We start from the raw sequence: 22,583 nt of genomic DNA on the forward strand, positions 1-22,583 counted from the left end.
CCTCAGGAAAATAAGGGAAAGAAAAGGGTATTTGCAACAGGGGACGAGGTGCCAAGCCCAAGGGAGGTCAAAATGAAAACACATTCAATAGAAAGGTATGCTTGTAGTAACCCAAAAACTTCTAACCCGTGAAACAAGAGAGTTAGAAGTGCCTTATGTTTCAAATTTAAAGAAGCACACTGGGAGATCAGTTAGGGATTTCCCACATAATAACACACAGTTTTGCCCTGAGAGATGTTTGGAACAAGAACAAGTACAGTGACAGATGGAAAAAGCCATATTTTAGAGGAAAACGACACAGAAGTGAAAACTGTGGAGTTGAGGGAAGAGTTGCCTCTGAGGAGCAAAAGTTAAAAAGCAAGCAAAGAAAGAAAGAAAGAAAGAAAGAAAGAAAGAAAGAAAGAGAGAGAAAGAGAGAAAGAGAGAGAAAGAAAGAAAGAAAGAAAGAAAGAAAGAAAGAAAGAAAGAAAGAAAGAAAGAAAGAAAGAAAGAAATGCATTGTCCTTGGCTGAAGGACAGACTAATAGGTTGAATTCAGAGAGATGGGTAGAGACAGAGAAATGTGTGCATGTCGATCAAGCTTTCCCAAACTTGGGTCTTCTGCTGTTTTTGGACTACAACTCCCATTATCCGTAGCTAGCAGGACCAGTGGTCAGGGATGATGGGAATTGTAGTCCAAAAACAGCTGGAGGTCCAAGTTTGGGAAACCCTATTGCAGATCATAACAGCACTAGAAGAGCCCTGCTGGATCAGGCCAATGGCCCTTTCGGTCCAGCATCCTGCGCTCAAAGAGCTAACAAGATGCCTGTGGGAAACTCTCAAGTGGAGGAGGGCTTTCTCTTTCTGTGGTTCCCAGCTAGTGGTATTCAGAAGTATACAGCAACTGACAGCAGAGCAGTTTGATCATATTTGAGATCAACGAGAAAACAGCAGAAAAGCAGTTAGCAAATATAGAAAGAACTGATGGGGGGGATGATTGGAAGCATCAGCAGGGGGCAATGATAAAACTAGAGGGCAAGAAGACCAAAACAGATTAAACATACACATCTGAATGCAATGAAAAGAAGACGCTCCCTTGTACAGTGGTGCCTCGCAAGACGAAAAGAATCCGTTCTGTGATTCTCTTCGTCTAGCGGTTTTTTCGTCTTGCGAAGCAAGCCCATTGAAGGATTAGCGGATTAGCGGCTTTTAGCGGCTTATCTGCTGATTGGATCAGCTGATAAGCGGCTTAGCGGCTTAGGAAAAGGGGGGGAAGGGGGGGAAAAGCAGGAACTCGCAAGACATTGTCGTCTTGCGAAGCAAGCCTATAGGAAATTCATTTTGCGAAGCACCTCCAAAACGGAAAACTCTTTCGTCTAGCGAGTTTTCCGTCTTGCGAGGCATTCGTCTTGCGGGGCACCACTGTACCAAGTCAGATCATGGGTCCATTGAGGTTAGTAATGTTTATACTGACCTCCAGTGTTTTCAGACTGGAGTCTCTCCCTGACCTACCAGAGATACCAGGGATTGAATCTGGGGCTTTCTGCATGCTAACATCAAGATGTAAATGCATGTTCCTTTGCCTCCAGTTGGACTCTTCTAAGTGGATTCTCTAATGCACTCACCAGTATAGGGATTGCCATACACCAGGACTGAGTTTTCCGGTGACTGGGTTAGGACCCCAGGTGGATGATCCAGAATTTCAGGAAGGTGCACCATCAGTTCCTCATTCTCCTGCCTTAATCTCTGCAAAGAAACAAATGGTAGAATGAGAAGCCAGGATCACCTGGAGTTACAGTTTGCAAGCAGCTTGAAGCAGTTCCTCAAATCTGAAATACAGAAAGCCGTGGCTAAGAGTGGGATCCAGATGTTCCTGGACTACAACTCCCATCAGTCCCAGCCAGCACTGCCAATATCAGGACTGATAGGATTTGCAGTCCATCAGTATCTGAACATCCACAGGTTTTCTTCATGCTTGCACTAAAGGGAACCTGTTTCTTTCCTATTCCCCCTGCTCTTGTGTTATAATGCCAGACAATTTGTACCAATTCAGGGGAAGGGGATTGGCAAGAATACTTTTGACTGGACAATGCCATTTTGGGTGTTTCATAAGAAGTGGGAGGCAGGGTGGGAGGCAGGAACCAGCCGTTAATCCAATGGTAGGGTTCAGGAATACTCTTGGGCAGGGTGCAATAGCTTTGCTGTATTATCATCATCGCTAATTTACTGATGGCTTCTCTTGTCATTCAGGGTCCTTCAAAGCAGCTTCACATATAAGGTCATGAAAAGTTACAAGCCCATATACTCTCTTTATTGCCCCACTTGCTTAGCCATACTTATATTTGTCCTTTGGCACACACACACAGACAGTTTCAAAGAACCAAAAGCATTCCAGTTTATGAAAGCTTCCTTGCTTCAGTTTGGTTGCCTGGAAGCACTGCTTGCTTGTTTTACATTTCCAGAGGGGTAAACCTGCTAGTCTCTTATAGCAAACACAGCACAGAGACATAAAGTTGCCTGGACTACAGCATACGACATGTGATGGAGTGCACTGTAGCGCATGGAGGCTTATGCTATAATAAAATTGTTAAGTCTTTAAGGCACTGCACACTTTGTTGTTTTGATTTGCCACAAGAAACCAGGTGAGCCGTTTCTTACAAGCTTGTCTTCATAAATCATTACAGTCATACCTCGGGTTGAAGTAGCTTCAGGTTGAGCGTTTTCGGGTTGCGCTCTGCGGCGACCCGAAAGTAACGGAGAGCGTTACTTCTGGGTTACACCACTCGTGCATGCACAGACGCTCAAAATGATGCCATGTGCATAAGCAGCGAATCACGACCCGCACACGCACAGACGCAGGCTGCTTTCGGTTCAGGATGCGAACAGGGCTCCGGAACAGATCCCGTTCGCATCCAGAGGTACCACTGTATTTATTATTACTAATGTTATTTATTCAATTTATATACTACCCTTTATCAAAAGATCCCAGGGCAGTGTGCAACATTAAGAACATACTTTATGGAGCTTAATAAAAAAAACATAATACAGAGCATAATAAAAAAATAATCATAATAACAGCCCCCCCCCATTGAACAGACCATAGATTATTAATGGCCAAAGGCCTGGATAAAGAGGAATGTTTTGCATGGCACCCAAAGACATATAAGGATGGTGCCAGGTGAGCCTTTCTGGGGAGAGCATTCCGCAGACAGGGAGCCACCATGGAAAAGGACCGTTCTTGTGTTGCTACCCTACAAACCTCTTGGGGAGAGGGGACATAGAGAAGGGCCTCAGACAACAAGTGTGGGGTCTGGATCTGTTTGTATGAAGAGAGGCAGCCCTTAAGGTACTGAGGTCCCGAGCTGTGTAAAGCTTTACAGGTCAACACTAGCACTTTGAACTGGGCGCAGAAACTAATTGGCAGCCAGTGCAGTTAGGTATTTGCTTTCCCAGTGGCCTAGTACAAGGATTGCCAATTCTAGATAAGAACCACCTTGCTGGTTCAGACTTGAAGGTTCATCTATTCCAGGAGTCTGTTTCAGACAGCAACCAACCAGATGCATCTAGGGTGCACATAAGCAGGGCATGATGCCAATAGCTCTCCCTGGCTGTTAACCTGATGCTGTGGGACTACAGCTCCTTCCTATTGGCCATTGTGGCTGATGAGAGTCCAGCAACAGCTGGCTACCCCTGACTTCAAAGAAAGAACATTTCTTTTCAGAGCGCTGGAGCATTTATGCATTCTTTCTCCAACCCCCATTTAACTAAACTTGCACCTTGTTTTCCTTTTCCAGTTCATTCATTTCCTTCTGCAGGGTCTGATGTGAAAGAACTTCCTCTTCCAGTTTCTTCTCCAAATTTTGCTGGGGGGTGTGTAAAAAAAAAGTGATTTGTATTTGGACAATGTCGCCTATCATTCTCACACCACACCTCCCTGGAGGAGTTCAGGTTTCCCCACCCACCCCTCAGCTACCCCCAATTTTATTTTTAAAACCACCCTATGAGCTAGGTTAGGCTGAGAGATGGTGACTAGCCCAAGCTCACCCATCAGTTTCATAGCTGATGGGAAATTTAAACCTGGTTCTAATCAGTCTAAGTCCAAAACACTAACCACTATACCAAGGTTGGAAACCCTTTTTCATAGCTCAAGGGCCACATCCCGCCTGGGGAACCTTCCAAGGGCCACATGCCAGGGGTAGGCACAGCCAGAGGCAAAAGTTGCCAGATTGACACATACAATGTACAGTAGACTAATTTGCGCACACAGTCACAACTGGCCCTCACTCTGTCCTCCATCCAGGCAAGCCAAAGGAATCTTCAACAGTTCAAGGACACATTCCAGTCAGGCAAAAACACTCAAGGAGGGATGGTGGTGGGGGGTGTCTTGGGAAGGGGATGTGACCTGGAAAAAGTGTCCCCGAGGGCCAGATAAAGGCCTGGAAAGCTGTATTTGGCCCCCAGATCTCAGGTTCTCCACCTCTGGAAAACACTGAAAAATAAGTCTCACGGAAGAGTAGCAGCCTGCATGAAGAATGTCCAGATTAATATTGCAAGCCTCTACTCATTTTCCACACTGAATTCAACAAGACTTGCTTTGGGGTAGACTTGCACAGCATTGCGCTGTATGCTATCTCTGTTTAAGTCTAAATCCATTGGCAGGAGGCCCGGCAGCACAGAAGCTACCTGCTGGTTTTAAAGTCTGAACTTCAGAGAGCAAACCACTTCCTGCATGCTCTAAATAGTCCACCTCAAAGTGTGCTGCTTCCTGCTCAAGAAGCCTGAAACTCTCTCAAGGCCTTTAATCATTTGCTTTGGCGGATAAAACTGTGCAGATCCCCTATGTCTGTGTTCTTTCTTTTACCGTCTCCTAAACCACTGTGACAACGAAGAGGGGGGAGGGAACCTTACCTGTCTAAGCAAGGTGGCATTTAATTGATAATTCTCCTCCTTCAGCTGCTCCAGGTGCCTTGCTTTGTCTTGAACTGCCCCTTGCAGGTCTTCCACTTTGTTCTGTTGACTCTGCACTTGGGACTGAGATGAAAGTAAAGGCACACATGACTCCCCAAATGCAGATGGTGACAGGAATGCTGGACTATCAGGCTTAAACTTAGCCCCATCAAGTTTTGTTAAGATTTCTAGCTTTATATTGTCGGTGAGTTAGGTCTGCTTGTGGCTGTCAGCATCTCCAGCAGTCATCTGTCATGTGCATGTGTGTGTTTTGCCCCTGGGCTTAAGGCATATTGCTGTCCAGTAGCTCATGAGGAGTATTTTCTGTTGAATTAACCTCAGTCTAATGTCGTGGGAGGACGTGGGTGGTGCTGTGGGTTAAACCACAGAGCCTAGGACTTGCCGATCAGAAGGTCGGCGGCTCGAATCCCCGCGACAGGGTGAGCTCCCGTTGCTTGGTCCCTGCTCCTGCCCACCTAGCAGTTTGAAAGCACGTCAAAGTGCAAGTAGATAAATAGGTACCGCTCTGGCGGGAAGGTAAACGGCTTTTCCGTGCACTGCTCTGGTTCGCCAGAAGCGGCTTAGTCATGCTGGCCACATGACCCGGAAGCTATCCGCCGGCTCCCTCGGCCAATAAAGCGAGATGAACGCCGAAACCCCAGAGTTGGTCACGACTGGACCTAATGGTCAGGAGTCCCTTTACCTTTACCGAATTTCGTGGGAGGCAAGTGTAATATTATGTACAGCTCTTCCCCATTGTGTAGATGTTAGGTGTGCTTCTAATTCTTTGCCCCACTTATATCTTATTGGGTTCTAGATCTAACTGCTTAGCATACGACATTCTAATGTTCACAGGCACTCCTTGCATTTTCCTGAGAATAAGGAACTTGCCATTTGAAAGCTTGTCCGCTGCGCTCAGGGCCAACTCCCATCAACCCAAGCCAGCATGGCTAATGGTTAAGCATGATGCAAGCTGTAGCCCAACAACATCTGGAGGGGCAGAGGTAACCCTACCCTCAAATCCAGGCTTCCTCAACTTCAGCCCTCCAGATGTTTTTGGCCTACAACTCCCAAGATCCCTAGCTAGCAGGACCAGTGGTCAGGGATGATGGGAATTGTAGTCTCAAGACATCTGGAGGGCCGAGGTTGAGGAAGCCTGCTCTAATCTGAACAAAAACATGTCCTCAGTGTATGAATGAGATGAATTCTAAATACTTGAGTGTATCTGGCCATCTGCTTTTAAAGAACCATTTCATTTCCCGTTTTCCAAAGGACAAATGGGTTTTTAAGAAACCTTCTCAACTACCTATGTTCCCTTCCTGCACTCTCCAGCAGCTCATAAATGCCAAGGGAACATGCAGGAGTTTCCCACCTGAAGTTGATCCACACAATTCAGGGTGTTTCTTAGCTTCTTTTCCAGCTGCTCCTTTTCAGCCAACACCTTTTTGTTCTCTTCTTTGGTTCTGTTTGGGGACAGATGTAGTGGATGAATTCTTGCAGTCACATGCCCAGGTCCCCTGCCTCCCTGCCACAAGATACATCACCTTGGTGCCTGCTATATGCCAACCCACACCTGCGCTCTCAAAATCACCAAAAGGCTCTGTTTGTCCCTCTGCAGGTTCAGAGCTTTCAAGACCCTGCAGAGGAGTCAGTGTCCCTGCTTTGTGACTCATACTTGGCGTTACAAGAGAGGTTGCACAGCCTGAATTTTGGCTACCCTCCTGCTACTCTCCTTACACGGAAACATGAGATTCTGTGGAGCCTGAATGGCTTCCAGTTGCTCGTTTTGCAATGTCAACTAAAGGAACATCGAGCACAGAGATGATAATTCTAATTCTAAATCATTCCCTCTATTATCCAGCATCCAGGCCTTGGGTGCCATTGCTTCCCTAGCCAAAACAGCCTCTGCAAGAGAGAGGTATCAGCAGTTTGGGGAGAATCTCAAGCTTTGCAGAAGTACTAAAATATATACTGGGGAGGGAGAATAAAAACCTGAGGGAGGAGGTAAACTACACAGTCCAATGAGGTCTGAGCATGCTCAGCAGACACAGTATGTGAACTGTTGAGCAGGGCGGGTGGGGAAATGGTATGTCTGCTATCCTGAACATCAGCATTCCACAATAAAATATTGTTACAGGTCCCACTTGTTAAGAGCTCTAGACTCTCCTCAAGTCCCATTCTCCTCCCCTCATTCACCATCTGGCTTAACTTCTTAGTCCCCATACATTGTTGTAACTAAGCCTAAGTATGCATCTTACTATATAATAAAATGTTAAGACTGTTGACCACCAATAGCCAGCTATGGCAACTCCAGCTCAACAAGATGATGATGATGATGATGATGATATGCTACCCATCTGGCTGGGCTGCCCCAGCCACTCTGGGTGGCTCCCAACAAAATGTTAAAAACACAATAAAATATCGTCCAGAAAACATCAAGCCCTGCTTACTCCCAAGTCCATACCTCCACTCTGTCACACTGAACTTAGAGCTCTCCATAAAGGCAACGACTCCATAAAATGCAATGAATCTTGATGGTGTTATGCAGACAAACAAATCAGTAATGAAATTACTGGCAGTCGGTTTGCTAATGTTAAGGAACAACTGGGGCCAGGAAAGAAAACTCTTTTGGATTTTGGAACTGCAAGACTATTGCCATTTAAGCCAACAAACTACAGAAGAAGAAAAAGTGCACTCACTGGAACAGTTCTTCGTCGGTGGAGCTGTTCTGCGTTTCCAGAGCTGCAAACTTCTGTTTGAGAATATTCACTTCTACCTCGAGATTCTCCTTGCTGCTCCTTAAAGTATCCAAGTTCCTCTGCAGATCCTGAAGAGTCAGAGACAGGAAGGTAAAACTGGAGAATCGGAATCACTCATTTGCTCTCAGTGTCATAGGAAAACCAAATGTACCGGTACTTCGTATTTACAAAGATGCAAATATACAATCGCCCACCATTCACCCAGCCAATTCAAAACTTAAAGCTCATCTCCTCAAGATTCAAATGCTGCCTGCCACCCCCATGGATGATTACCTTCTACTCAACCGGCCTCTATATTTTTACCTCCTTTTCCTTTTGGAGTATGATACTGTTTTCTGTAACTGCCGCCAACTCCGTCTGACCAGAGGCCATCTGTAAAGCCTGCAGATCCTGAGCTCTCTGGAGCTCCATGGTCCCAGTCTGCAACAAATGGACTTTATCTTCAAGCTCCTTTGCTTTTTCCTGGACACACAAACACAGGGTGGGGAGGTGAGAACAGCGACTGTAACATCTAAAGCTGGAGTTTAAATATTTATATGGGTACAACTGCAGCTTGAAGGATTCCTTGAACCAAGGAATGAAGAAAGCTCCTGCTTTTTCTGAAAACACTTGGGACCGAGCTACACCTGACATTAGCTTCATCTTTGCAACTAACCATGCATTATTATTATTTTTTAAAAAAGGAAAATTGCATCATCTTGTGGGTGGGGGTGGTGGAAAGAAGTGATTATAAGCGAGATACAAGAGCAGGCATGTGGGGGGAATTTAACCGTCTCCCCCTTTGCTGCTATGACAAGGAAAATCTCTCATCTGAATCTACTATCTACATGGGGTATCTGTGTGGCAATAGAGGTTATCCTCTGAAGCATATACCTGTTACAGAGGAGGAAAGGGTTACATTCTCCCTCCATGCCTGCTCTGACCCCACTAGTGACCACTGCACCAAGATGATGCAATTTGCATCTCTAAAAAACTTGCAGGACTAGATGCAAAGATGAAGTTAGCCTCATGTGTCGATTGCACCTTCTTCTTCCCCATCCTCATGTGCGTCAACATGAGCAAACACCTTTGCTTTCTTGCCAGCTTCTTGTAAGCTCTGCATCATTTGGGTTGTATCCTGCTAAGTTATATTCAAAGAAGGCCTACTGAAATCAGTGAAATTCTATTTGAGGTGCCATAGGTCCTCCATCTTCGGTCTACACTGGCCGGCCGTGGTTTTGCAGGTTTCTTAGGCAGGAATATTTCCTAGTCTACAGACTGAACCCGAGACCTTTTACGTGCAAAACATTTTTTCCTTTCCACTTGGCCCCTGCCAAAATTACTTCTGATGCACTAAATAATCAGGATTAACCATACACATTTATCAAAATGTATTCCTACTTTGGAGTGTGGGAAGAGCTTCAACTGGAGCAGTAGCCTTACGATGCACTGAAGAACCCATACAGGGGAGAAACCATATAAATATATGGAATGGGGAAAGAGCTTTAGCTGGAGTAGCAAACTTAGGGTTTAATCACACTTACGTTTTGCCCTGCTCTTTCCAGGCGCAGGCTGGCACTTTAAAGCTCCGTGTCTGAGTGCTCTTTTTTTTGTGTGTGCCCGTGAAAACCCACTCTTTAAAGCTAAAATGCAACCAATGGCAATTTGGGGTTTCTATGGATTGCAGTTTGCTCCAATTCTGCTTTAAAGAGCGGGTTTATGAGGGGAAAGCTCCAGGGCAAAAAGAAGAGCATGTAACACAGAGCTTTAAAATGTGCCTGGAAAGTGTGGAGGAAAGGTAAGAGTGGATAAGTCCTTACTTTACATTGCAAAAACACACACACGGGAGAAGCCATTAAAATGCATGTGGTGTGGGAAAAGCTTTAAGGAAATAAGCAGCCTCAGCTTGCATCAACAAATACACACTGCAGCACGAACCATTTAAACGCATGCTGTGTGGAACGAACTTCAGTGTTAGCCTTACTTTGCAACTTCATACTAGACCACTGGTGGAACTTAGGTGGGCTGATGCAAATTTATTTACTTATTAAATTTATATAACTCCCTTCATCAAAAGATCTCAGGGCGGTTCACAGAACACTTAGCAATGCATCATTTAGTATTTGCTTTTAACTACTGGTTTTCTGCATTGTGCTTTTTTAAAAAAGTTGTTTTCAAATCTTGCCTTTCAGTGACCATTTTAATGTATATTTTATGCACTTTGTAAACCACTTAAGAGGTTTTATTTACCATTCAGTGGTATACAAATGTTGTTAAAATAAATCTGCAAGTCCTTTATTGCTGTGGCAGTTTCTGCGGAGACTGACTTGCACTTATAAACATAATTCTATGGGAAGGAAGTCTATATAGAGTTATTTGATCCATGCAGAGACCCCAGGCTCAGGGACCGAGTGTGCCCCTCCAGAACACTCCATCTGGCCCTTGAAATTCTCCCCAGGTCACACCCCTCTCTTGCCCTGCTTCACAGCCTCCTTGCCTGGCTGGAATGTGTCCTTGAACTCTGATAATGGTGTCTTACTTACTGAATGGAAGAAAAGGAAAGGAAAGCAGCCCAGGGCACAAACATAAAATTTATATTAATTGCTCTGCTCATCAATGGCACCCATGCCCTATTATGTTTTTTGTGTGTGTATCCTACCTCTGCTGCCTTGAGTTTCTCCTGCAGGTCCTCATTCTGGTTCTGAAGGCTTTTAAGGTTTTCCTTCAGTTTCTGGTTTTCCTGAAGCAAAGTTGTGTTTTGCTGCTCGATCTCCTCCACTTCTCCCTGGAAGAGCAAAAGGGAAAAAAGAATGCAGGGTTTTTTTAGCAAGGTGTTCTGGGAAAAAGAAGAAGAAGGAGGAGGAAGAAGAGAGACCGGAATCCATCTTGGGCAGGCTGGCTGAAGGCTGGCTGCACTGCTGTGGGAACCATGCTGTAAGATCTGGACTCCCTCCATGCAGACTGAAGGTGTAAATAGGCGAATAAACCATATTTCTTAAAGCTACAACAGTCTCCACCATGTCTCGATTCTCCAAAGGAACACAGACCCTGGGTGAGTGCCTGGAACCCCCGGGGCTCTTGCTATTGCTCAGCAGAGAGTGGGGGTGGCACCCAACTTTTGTAGCATTGCTCATCAACAGGCAGCACTTGGGCATCCTGGTCGCAGCTTTCCTCACTATTGTGCGCAAATGTCATGCAAAAGCCGTATTTTCTTTGCCTCTTTTGTTGGTGATGCATATTTATCCACCCATACCAAACTCTGCGACTAAAATATCAGCACGGCAAAGGCAAGTGGACCCTAGCCAGGTTTAATTTCTTTCTCCCTTTTTGTTTTTTAAGGAGGTCGACAGATGAAGCAGCACATGCCTCCGGACATCAGTCTCGGGCAAGTCAGCGTGTGACATAAGGAGGACTGAAAAAGGACCCTCCTGAGATCACAGCTGCTCAGGGTGTCAAATGCTTTGATTAAGTCAAGGCACTTGACACTGTGAGCAGATGTGCTCTCTGGGGGCTCCCTTCTTAAAACTTGGCTGACTTGGAAGAGGATGTGTCAGCAGAATTTGATCTTCTCCACAATCTGAAATGTTGGGAAGCTTTGTTGCTTTTGACTCTACCCCCTTCAGCCCAAAGAGGTTTTTTTTTGGGGGGGGGGCTGTGTACACACCATGCATTCAAAGCACATAGCTTCCCCCTCAAGGATCCTGAGAACTGCAATTTGTTAAGGGTGCTAAGAATTGTAGTTTTTTGGGAGGGGGAACTACAGCAACCCAGGATTCTTTGTGGGCCACTGAATTCTTTCAATGTATGATGCGTATGCTGCCTTGGCTTATTAAATGCCTCCGTGTTTCCCCATTCTGGCAGGGAAACCCCCTACCTGAAAAAGCACCTCTCTTGCAGCACCATCTCTGCCTGTTCCTCCCAATCCCTCTTCTTCCATGAAGGTAAAGAGGTAAACGGACCCCTGACCATTAGGTCCAGTTGTGACCGACTCTGGGGTTGCAGCGCTCATCTCGCTTTACTGGCCGAGGGAGCCGGCATACAGCTTCCGGGTTATGTGGCCAGCATGACTAAGCCGCTTCTGGCGAACCAGAGCAGTGCTCCGTTTACCTTCCTGCCGGAGCAGTACCTATTTATCTACTTGCACTTTGACGTGCTTTCGAACTGCTAGGCTGGAAGGAGCAGGGACCAAGCAACGGGAGCTCAACTTGTCGCGGGGATTCGAACCGTCAACCTTCTGACCGGCAAGCCCTAGGCTCTGTGGTTCAGACCACAGCGCCACCCGCATCCCTTTCTTCCACATAACCTTTACCTTAATCCAGGTGTGCCCAAAGAGGGCCAGATTTGATGAAGTGAACATGCGTGAGGGCCAAGCAAAGTTGTTGTCCTTTTTTAGGATTGAAGTTATTGACATTGGGGGGGGCATTTCCCCCCAAAGTTGCTGAGCTTTTTAAAGGATTTGAATCATTGACCTTTATTTTGGATTTTACCCCGGGAAGGAGCTGCCTGTGGGGACTGGATTAAACCAACCAGCGGGCTGGATTAGGCCCCCAAAACAGACTTTGGACATGCCTGCCTTAATCCCTTGGTGCCTTATCCAAAACAAAGCCTAGGTACACAATAGCCACATTTATGCCTAATCTCTCCACATTTGTCCTCTTCAAGGACTGTAAGCTCCTTGGGGCAGGGCCCTTTCTTTGCTCATGTGTATTTTTCAAGTGCCACCTATACTGGTGGCCTTGCGTCTCAAGAACAGAGGAAAAAAGAACAATTGCAGGAGAGTACAGAGGCAGAGCAGGATTGCTTTTCCATATGGATTCTCTTCTCGGCTGCTTCGCTGCCTTTTAAAGCAGCGCTGGAGATTGACTCATCTGCATTAACACATAACCCATAAAAAGCAAAAGGCCCCTAGAGAGGTTGGGGCTTCAGCCTGGGATCTTCTACATACAAAGCACTGTGCTTTTATCACATAAAGGAACTCATAGAGATAGTCACTAGAGGTTGCTGCAAGGGCACAGATGTCACCTTTAGGATAGCATGGCGCACTCCCTTCCCCGCTCTGAAAATTAGACTACCACACGACGCAGTGTGAGTCACATGCAGTGTATAGTGAGGCATCCTGTTCAGACTACGCATAGTGACAAAGGCAGAAGAAGGGAACAGACAAGGAGCCATAATGGATTGGTAGAGGCTTGGGAATGTCGCAAATGAGCCACTACAAAGCGCAGGGCACAAACGAAGGAAGCGAACCTGCGTGGTAACCACCAACATGTCATCCTCGGTCTCTGCACGGAACTGGAAGGGGACGCTGGCTCCACGGACAAGGCCATCCTGGTCCACGTAACAAAACTGGTAATATTCATCGTCCTTTGGCAGGTAGTAGGCTGAAAGAATAAAAAAAGCCACATGTCATTTTTAGCTCCTTCAAGCATGCAAAGCTAACATAGGAAGTTGACTTCTACCTGGTCAGACTTATTGCACTGAAGTTTATTTATTTTTTAGCATGCAAACAATGCTTATTTCAAGAAATAACACCACCCAACTCCTTCCCTTCCTGCCACAGACCTTTAAAGAGCACCTCCTGAAGTTCGTCGTCGCTGCTGTCGGGGTTCCTTGGCAAAGGCGCCCACACAAACGTGAAGTATTCACGAGCAGTCTTCCACCCCACCTGCAAAATCAAAATATTTGAGTGGGATCCTTCAACGAACTGAGAAGCAAGCCAAGAGTAGTAACAGTTTAACAAGCTGTCCTCTTCGCGCTCTAATCCAGTGCACTAAAAGCAGCCTGTTCTAAAACAAGAGACGTATTTACACAGCAGGTTTACACAATAGCGTAGCTAGGGGGCAGGGCACCCCCGGCGGCACTTACCTTTGGGGGCGGCCTGCTGGAGCCCAAGGTGGCGTGCAAGGCCAGGTACCCCAGAGCCCGGCATGCCACTCCCTAAAGCAGCATGGCCCAGGGTGGTAGCCACTGGGTTTACAGGACAATTATATCACATGTCCACACAGAAGAGGAAAGTCCAACTAAAGATTTTAAGGACATCATCCTTAAACCAGTTTATTAACAACAACAACAACAACAACAACAACAACAACAACAATTTCTCTCTCATTCTGTTGAGATCTTAAACAAAAGAATTCACAGCACCCCCCCCCCAGCAGATTATAATTCCCAGGATTGCTTGGATGAAGCCATAACAGTGAAAATGGTACAAAACTGGTGTTTGTAATATACACACTTGCAAAGTTATGCACACTTGGCTCCAACAAATGCATCATTTTGCTTCCTTCTAGGAAAGGAAAACATTCACACACAGACACAATTTAATTTCTTAATAGCACTTAAAGGTTTTTAATGCTTTTTAAGGAAAAAAGTGCATATGCTACCATCCAAGATCTAACCTCTCCCAGTGTAGAATACCTTCCTGATAACCTCACCCTGCCTCAGCGAATCAGCTATTATCTCGCCTCCTTCCCTGCTCTGACAAACCCCTCAGCTTTCTGGAAGTACTCCGTCCAGAGAACAATATCTCCTCTGAAGCTTTATAACCCTGCTTTGATTGCTGTGTTATAAAGCAAGAGATTGCAATTTATCATAAGCCAGTTCCAATGTCCACAGTGCGCCGCAAATGACAGCAGACTTACCCTGAATATGCCCACCCAGTCCTTCCGGCGTGGGGTGATGTGCTGAGAAATGTTGTAATGGCAAGTTATATCTGCTCCAGGGACATAGTATTTGTCTATGTCTGTGAAGATGACCTGATTGAAGGCCCGGCAGTCTAGCAGGACGGCAGAAGTGGGAGGTTCCTCCGAATTGTTACATAATGCAGCTTCCATCCTGGATTCTGTAAAAAGGACAATGAGGGGAAAACAGAAATGGAAAAAAAGAAAACAAAAAAGAAATGTAAGGGCAGTTAAAAACAACCACAGCTAATTTTGACCTCAGGATGTCATCTCAACTGTATCTTAACAACAAGATATTCATGGCACTGGAGGAATTTTGACCAATAAAACATTGCTGGCATTGAACACAGGAGCAAAGGAAAGGTTACAGGGCAGGGAAAGGGAATGTGAACCCTACAGTAGGAAAAACACCATTGCCCAAACCCCATCCTTTTTCTTGTAAGGGACCAACTACACATTTGCATGTGGATCCCCAGCATTGTTGAAATAAACAACAACAACAACAATAGTAGTAGTAGTAGTTTGGTGAGGGAGAAAGGAATTTTGTTGGAGAAACAAAGAGGGGAGGCGGTGTGCTATCCCTTTCCCACTCACCACTTCTCTGCTCAAAATTACCTTTGTATCAGCTCTCTCTGTGGGATGTATGTATCTCTTCCGGTGTATGTGTTTGATAAAAAGGTAAAGGACCCCTGGGCTGTTACACCCAGTCAAAGGCAACTATGGGGTTGCGGCGCTCATCTCACTTTCAGGCTGAGGGAGCTGGTGTTTGTCCACAGACAGCTTTCCTGGTCATGTGGCCAGCAAGACTAAACCACTTCTAGCACAACGGAAGACCGTGACGGAAACTAGAGCGCACAGAAGCGCCATTTACCTTCCCGTCACAGCGGTGTGTTTGGAACCTCACACAGCTGGGATGTGCATGTATTAAGCATGGTGACAAAGATTGAGCTACAAATCAATGAGTGCCTTGTTTTATACCAGGCCTCTGTAATGAGGTCACTAGGGCCACATTCACACCATACATTTAAAGGACTAGGGTACCACTGTAAACTTCAGGGCTTCCCCCAAAGAATTCTGGGAGCTGTGGTTTGCTAAGGGTGCTGAGACCTGTGCAGAGCTTGTCTGACGGATGGGGCGGAAGTCCCTGGTCGTCTAGGAGGCACGTGGCATTCTTGGCATGACAGCCAAGTTGGGATGTGGGTGGCACTGTGGTCTAAACCACTGAGCCTCTTGAGCTTGAAGATCAGAAGGTCAGTGGTTCGAATCCCCACAACAGGGTGAGCTCCCCTTGCTCTGTCCCAGCTCCTGTCAAGCAGTTCGAAAGCACGCCAGTGCAAGTAGATAAATGGGTACTGCTGTGGCGGGAAGGTAAATGGCGTTTCCGTGCGCTTTGGTTTCCATCACAGTGTCCCGTTGCACCAGAAGCGGCTTAGTCATGCTGGCCACATGACCCGGAAAGTTGTCTCTGGACAAACGCTGGTTCCCTCCGCCTGAAAGCAAGATGAGTGCCGCAACCCCATAGTCGCCTTTGACTGGAATTTTTTTTTTTACCCAGCTGCCCCTCTCCCTACATGGGCCTGGGAGACTCCCCATTCCCCTCACAGAGCTACAAATCCCAGAGTTCCCTGGGAAGAGTGATTGTTTGTTAAGCCACTCTGGGAATTGTGGTTCTGTGAGGGGAACAGGGGGTCTCCTAAATACAGTTCCATCCTCAGCAACTCTCCTGGGCTGCCTGCCAACTGCCTGCCGCCTGCTTTCTGTCACCACACTGCAGTTGGCATGGCCGTCTACTGGCGGCCACGTGAACTTCAGTGTAACCACAATTTTTCTCACGGAAATGTAGTGTACGTGAGCACACTTCTTTTGTTATTATTATTCTTTTCCTCCACAGATCAGACTGAAGGCTCGTATTTGAGCATAGCTGTCCGCATTCCCGACAAGTCTAACATGCACGCAACACATTTCTGGGGGCTGGCAGTACCAACATGGGAACTGCCCTCATGACTCACCAGACCCATGTACATTTCATTCAGAAGTTACTGAAGCAGAATTGGGTGTGGAGCAGGATTGGATGAAACAGCAGTATAGCCACATGAATTTATTTTATAAGTTAAAGATGGAACGACGGATAGTAGTAACATGTCGGGCAATGGCAAACATGAGCATGCCAACTTGGTTATTTCATAATGCCATTTGCTGACCTGAGCAAACAGGGCAAGCCCGTGGACAAACAATAAATTAAATACAGTTATCTATTATGGGCACCAGTGTACTCTCCAAAGTCCAACTTGTTGAATAGTGAGGTGTTCTATGGAAATGGTTATTACCACAAGACCAGGTGAAACAGTCTCCTCGGGTATCAGAGTTTAAGCATCATTATAGCAGTGGAGTGGAGACAGATAAATTTGTCCCACAGTGCATAATCCACTGGGGATATCTTTATCTGGGCTCCCAGAGGAGAATTATCCTGGTGGGTTACACCCTATTCTTCCTTTACACTAATTGAAATCTTCAGTTCCCCAAACATCAGTAACTGTCTAAAATAGTATCACAGACAACAAGGAGAATATTCAAGGGAACCCCAAAATTTGCAGAAGTACAAAGAAACCCACACAAATCATTCTGGGGAGGGGGGAGCAAGGGAATCAAAAGGAGCCAAATTACCCCTGAACAGCCCAATGAGGACTGATTGAATATGCTCAAGAGGGCACCGAATGCTGAAGCATCAGGAGTGGGGGAAATGGAAAACCCAAGAGAAATGGAACAGTGTTTCTAAGAAGAATACACAGCAGATTGCTACTGTTAAATGCTCTACACAGCAACATTATGATGCAGGCCCTATTTCCCCCCTCTATTTCCTGACTTCAGGGCCAATGTTTATTTAGCCAAAATGGCTCCACCCATGCACTGTGGGGAGGCTTTCCTCCTCTAAGCAGCCCCCACTCCAAGAAGGGGGGATTTTTGGAAGTGCAAATCAGGCCAGTTGATAGCTGAGCCATAATTTCAAATGTCCCCCCCCCCCCTCTTCTCACGCCCAATAAATGTTTTGTTACACTAGCAGAGCTTCCTACGAAAGCTTATACCAAGAACAAACTTAGTTGGTTTCTAAGGTGCTATTGGACAATTTTTTTATATATTTTGACTGCGTCAGACCAACACAGCTACCCACCTGAATCTAATTAGCAGAAAGGGAGCGTCTTTGGTGCACACCAGCTAAAATGCTGACTCAAGCCAGGGTAGCCAAGATGGGGCCTTCCAGGTGTTGTTGAACTACCAACTCCCATCATCCATGCTGGCTGGGGCACATGGGGGCTGGAGTCCACCATCATCTATAGGCTACCATGTTGACGACTTCTGTCTTGGGCCAATCTAAAATAAAATATTCTCTCTGGTGCTTCAGGAGCAACCTGATCAGGTCCTGGCCAGTCACCAGAGAGGAGGAGCTCTCTCCCCAGACAGCTTTCCTGCTTTCCCAATTCCAGGAAAGCAGAAGCACGAGTTCCCTGGCTGATCCTCACAGCAGCGGAAGAGCAGCAAGACATGACCGCTCCAGATAACAGAGAGAGAGGGCATACAGGGTGAAGGAAATTGGTGGGGATGCCAGCAGCCAAATAGGCATGATTTGTTTTTGATGCTCTGCTTGCTGGCATCACAATCAAGCCATGCCGGTCTTGATGACACCGATATTTAAATACTTTAAAAGGGAGAGAGAGAGTGGGGGATATCGGAACACTCACGGATCTCAAGTTGCACAGCACAGATCCATGCAAAAATGTTGCTTTTACTTTTAAACGGGGTGGGGATGTTTCTTAAGCTAATGTTTATGGAAAGAGAATACTGGAAGCTCTGAAGATTTCCAGATCTCTGTGATCACTTTCCCCACAGCTCCAACAAAGGCAACATTCCAGATAAGGCAACTTCATTAATCTTTTCAGAAATCTGTTCCATCTGCAGGTCCCCTGGTGTCTGGTGGTAGGATTTGGAGTTATTTATAGCAGAAATCTGAATAAACCGAGCCTGGAGGCGATGTGCTATGGGGACATTCTGTTCCACAAATCTGGGGATGAAGGGAAGTCCCCCATCTCAATTTGATGTGGCCTAAAGTTGTAATGCTGCTCCTTTTCCCTGCACACCCTGGAAAAATCCCCTAATAAAAGTCACAGGCAGCTGTCGACAGAAGCAGCCCTATGAGGAAAACATCTCCTCACATAGCCCCGCGGTGTGGCAGACCTTGGGTATCATCAAGGGCAGCAGAACAGCAGGTGAACTGATTTGACCCACAGAGGACAACTCAGGGGACGTTCTCCTCCACAAGCTCTGCTGAAATTAACACAGGATGTGATAAGAGTGCAGTAGTCCTGTTGCACAATTCCATTTCATTACAATAGTTGTGCTACTGGATTGCATCTTCATGTAGATATATGTGCAAGGTTAATGTGTGGACCGGTGCTGGTGGCAGGAGGAGAAAACAGCACTGACAGCCTCTTCACATCTTTAGAACTCCTGCTTCCTCACCCTAAGGGAGGGGTAGACAATGTGGTGCCCTCTAGTTGTCAAATTCCAACTCCCATCAGTCCCAGCCAGCATGGCCAATGGCCAAGGATAATGGGAATTGTATTCCAATGTCTGGACGGCACCATGTTGGCTACCCTTCCCTGAAGAAAAACTGCCTCCATGAGCAGCTCTTAAGTCAAGGCAAGGCTGTAAGCCATGGGTAGGCAAACTAAGGCCCGGGGGTTGGATCCGGCCCAATCGCCTTCTAAATCCGGCCCACAGACGGTCCAGGAATCAGTGTGCTTTTACATGAGTAGAATGTGTCCTTTTACAGTGGTACCTCAGGTTACAAACACTTCGGGTTACAGACTCCGCTAACCTGGAAGTAGTACCTCGGGTTAAGAACTTTACCTCAGGATGAGGACAGAAATCGCGTGCCGGCGGCATGGCGGAAGTGGGAGGCCCCATTGGCTAAAGTGGTACCTCAGGCTAAGAAGGGTTTCAGGTTAAGAACGGACCTCCAGAACGAATTAAGTTCGTAACCGGAGGTGCCACTGTATTTAAAATGCATCTCTGGGTTATCTGTGGGGTCTGCCTGGTGTTTTTACATGAGCAGAATGTGTGCTTTTATTTAAAATGCATCTCTGGGCTATTTGTGGAGCATAGGAATTTGTTCATTTCCTTTCAAAATATAGCCCGGCCCCCTATAAGGTCTGAGGGACAGTGGTCCGGCCCCCTGCTGAAAAAGGTTGCTGACCCCTGCTAAGCCCTCCAGACATTGTTGGACTTCAGTCCCTATCAGCCTGAGCCAGCATGGCCAATGGCTGGGGATGATGGGAGTTGTAGACCAACGGTATCAAGAGGGCTACAGGTTTCCCACCGTTGCCTTAGGTTGTGGAAGGAAAGAAGGAAGGGAACAAAGAATAAACCCGAGTTCTGGAAGACATGTGTTGCCAAAGCAGTCATTTCCTCAGCAAGGTTGTTGATGTTTCCTGTGCATTGCTCCTGTGCTCCAGTAAGCATTCGTTGGCTTAGCCAGGGGAGCCAGCATGGTCTAACAAGTACAGAGGGTCAGGCTAGGACCTAGGGAGACACAGGTTCAAATCCTGCTTAACTACAAAACTCGCTGAGTTGAGTTGCTGCTTCTCAGCCTTGCCTACTTCACAGGGTTGTTGAGAGGATAAAAATGAGGAGGAGTGGCATATACACTACCCTAAGCTCCATGTAAAGGGACCCCTGACCATTAGGTCCAGTCGTGACCGACTCTGGGGTTGCAGCGCTCATCTCGCTTTATTGGCCGAGGGAGCCGGCGTACAGCTTCCGGGTCATGTGGCCAGCATGACTAAGCCGCTTCTGGCAAACCAGAGCAGCGCACGGAAACGCCGTTTACCTTCCCGCCAGAGTGGTACCTATTTATCTACTTGCACTTTGACGTGCTTTCGAACTGCTAGGTTGGCAAGAGCAGGGACCGAGCAACGGGAGCTCACCCCGTCACGGGGATTCGAACCGCTGACCTTCTGATCGGCAAGCCCTAGGCTCTGTGGTTTAACCCACAGCGCCACCCGCGCCCCTAAGCTCCATGTAGTAAATAGATAATAAAAAGAGAAGCAGAACAAAATAGAAAAAGGAGACAAGATACAGCACCCATCCTGCCCACACCTGTCTCTTGCTGAACAGCCTCTACTATCCCAGGACTTGAGACCTCCCTGCAAGAGAGATTCAGATGCGTAACATTCTTCAGCACAAAGCAAAGCCAGTCCTTCTTTATGTGCTGCTCATTTCCATCCTCTTCTGAATAGGCAAACTTTGAGATCAACAGAGCCAACAGCCAGCTCTGCCGTTTCCTGGAATTGAGAAAGCATTTAACAGCATACCCTGCCTACAGCAGAACCACAATAGCCTGCAGCTTTCACTTTCCGTGTGTCATTGAGGAGCCGCACCCTATACGAGTTCCAGCAATTGTCTCTGCTGCAGGGCTTAGGAGACACACCTGCCACCTACCTGTGCCATAAGGCCATCAAATGCCGAGTCCAAGTCAAGTGGCAGAGCTTGGCAGAAGACAGCTGCGTACTTGTTTACTGCTCCAAGTGTGCCATAGCAGCAGAATGGTGGGCGCAGTAATGAAGCCGGTGAAGCTTTCCCCATCCATGCCAGGAAAAGCTTCACTGGCCCCGTTTCTGAACAACTGTGCTTCAATATTTATAGAGCTATTGGGTGTTCGGTGAGGCAGAGAGATGCTGACTGACCGATCACTGAATGAGCTGCATGCCTGAGTGGGAATTTGAAACTGGGTCTCCCTGCTCCTAAACCAACACTTTACCTTCTAGCTCACACAAGCTATACTACTTGTTGGGGCTTCTCTTAAAGGCACAGGAGCAGATCCACTGAAATGCCATAGCGATCTTACTGGAGAACAGGCATCATCCCTAGCTAACAGGACCAGCGGTCAGGGATGATGGGAATTGTAAATAAATAAATAATAATAGTAATAATTTATTTATACCCAGCCACTCTGGGGGGCTTCCAACAAAATATTAAAATACAATAGTCTGTCAAACATTAAAAGCTTCCCTAAACAGGGCTGCCTTCAGATATCTTCTAAAAGTTTGGTAGTTATTTTTCTCTTTGACATCTGGTGGGAGGGCGTTCCACAGGGCGGGTGCCACTACCGAGAAGGCCCTCTGCCTGGTTCCCTGTAACTTGGCTTCTCGCAGTGAGGGAATTGCCAGAAGGCCCTCAGCGCTGGTCCTCAGTATCTGGGCAGAACGACTGAGCTGGAGACGCTCCTTCAGGTATACTGGACTGAGGCCGTTTAGGGCTTTAAAGGTCAGCACCAACATTTTGAATTGTGCTCGGAAACGTACTAGGAGCCAATGTAGGTCTTTCAAGACCGGTGTTATATGGTCTCGGTGGCCGCTCCCAGTCACCAGTCTAGCTGCTGCATTGTGGATTAGTTGTAGTTTCCAGGTCACCTTCAAAGGTAGCCCCACATGGAGTGCATTGCAGTAGTCCAAGCGAGAGATAACTAGAGCATGCACCACTCTGGTGAGACTGCCCGCGGGCAGGTAGGGTCTCAGCCTGCGTACCAGATGGACGGCCGAGTTTGGGGGTGCCTGCTGTAGAACAAAGCAGGGATTGTGAAGTAGTTTTCATATACCTAGACAGCTGGGGGAGGGGAGTCAATCCAGAACTAGCATACAGAAGCCAAAGCATCAGTTGCATATTGCTGTGCTGGCACATCAAAAGGCCACACAAGGAATTCCAATCAATCAACTGCTTTGCAAAACCAAAAATTCAGACATCTGAATAATCTGAGCCAGCAAGGGACATGCTTGGAGGACATGCTGTTCCACCAATTTGGGAAAGTCCCCGTCTCAATTCAACTTGGCCTCTAGTTGTCGTGTTTCGCATTTTCCTGTACAACCAGAAGAAAATCCCCTACTAACAGTCACAGGCAGCTGTGGGCACCAGCAGCCCTATGAGGATGACTTCTCATGTAGCCCCATGGTGCAGCAGATTTTGGAGATCATCAAAGGCAGCAGAGTGGAAGACAGAGCAATCTGTCCCAGGGAGTACAATCCTGCAGAAGCCCTGCTAGAACCAGCAGTTAGAGGACTCAGCCTTGTAAATATGCCCGCAAAAAATATTAGCCTACAAGTCTGTTTTTATTACTAGCCTTCTAGTAAACTGCATCTCCATGTTGGCTGCAGAGGAAGGAAAGCCACCTTCTTCCATGGCCAGCATG

General features: G+C 46.8%; 1 protein-coding gene across 6 annotated transcripts in view; it reads right to left on the minus strand.

The window, feature by feature from the left end:
- Positions 1–22,583, minus strand: part of CALCOCO2 (calcium binding and coiled-coil domain 2) — a 42,697-nt gene that overhangs the window by 4,832 nt on the left and 15,282 nt on the right. For 4 of the 6 annotated variants that reach the window (XM_083469811.1, XM_083469815.1, XM_083469812.1 and 1 more), the window contains 10 exons: positions 14,306–14,505; positions 13,227–13,329; positions 12,912–13,045; positions 10,324–10,449; positions 7,989–8,147; positions 7,626–7,753; positions 6,299–6,389; positions 4,888–5,010; positions 3,756–3,842; positions 1,605–1,725 (listed from right to left, as the gene is read on the minus strand). In XM_083469811.1, coding sequence (XP_083325937.1) covers positions 1,605–1,725; positions 3,756–3,842; positions 4,888–5,010; positions 6,299–6,389; positions 7,626–7,753; positions 7,989–8,147; positions 10,324–10,449; positions 12,912–13,045; positions 13,227–13,329; positions 14,306–14,505 — 1,272 coding nt within the window. Of the gene's footprint in view, positions 1–1,604; positions 1,726–3,755; positions 3,843–4,887; positions 5,011–6,298; positions 6,390–7,625; positions 7,754–7,988; positions 8,148–10,323; positions 10,450–12,911; positions 13,046–13,226; positions 13,330–14,305; positions 14,506–20,497; positions 20,683–20,839; positions 21,132–22,583 lie in introns of those variants that run through there. The other 2 variants (XM_083469810.1, XM_083469813.1) reach the window with 2 other exon arrangements.

This window comes from Podarcis liolepis (genome assembly GCF_965112155.1).
Source record: "Podarcis liolepis genome assembly, chromosome: 13".
NCBI classification, from domain to species: domain Eukaryota; kingdom Metazoa; phylum Chordata; class Lepidosauria; order Squamata; family Lacertidae; genus Podarcis; species Podarcis liolepis.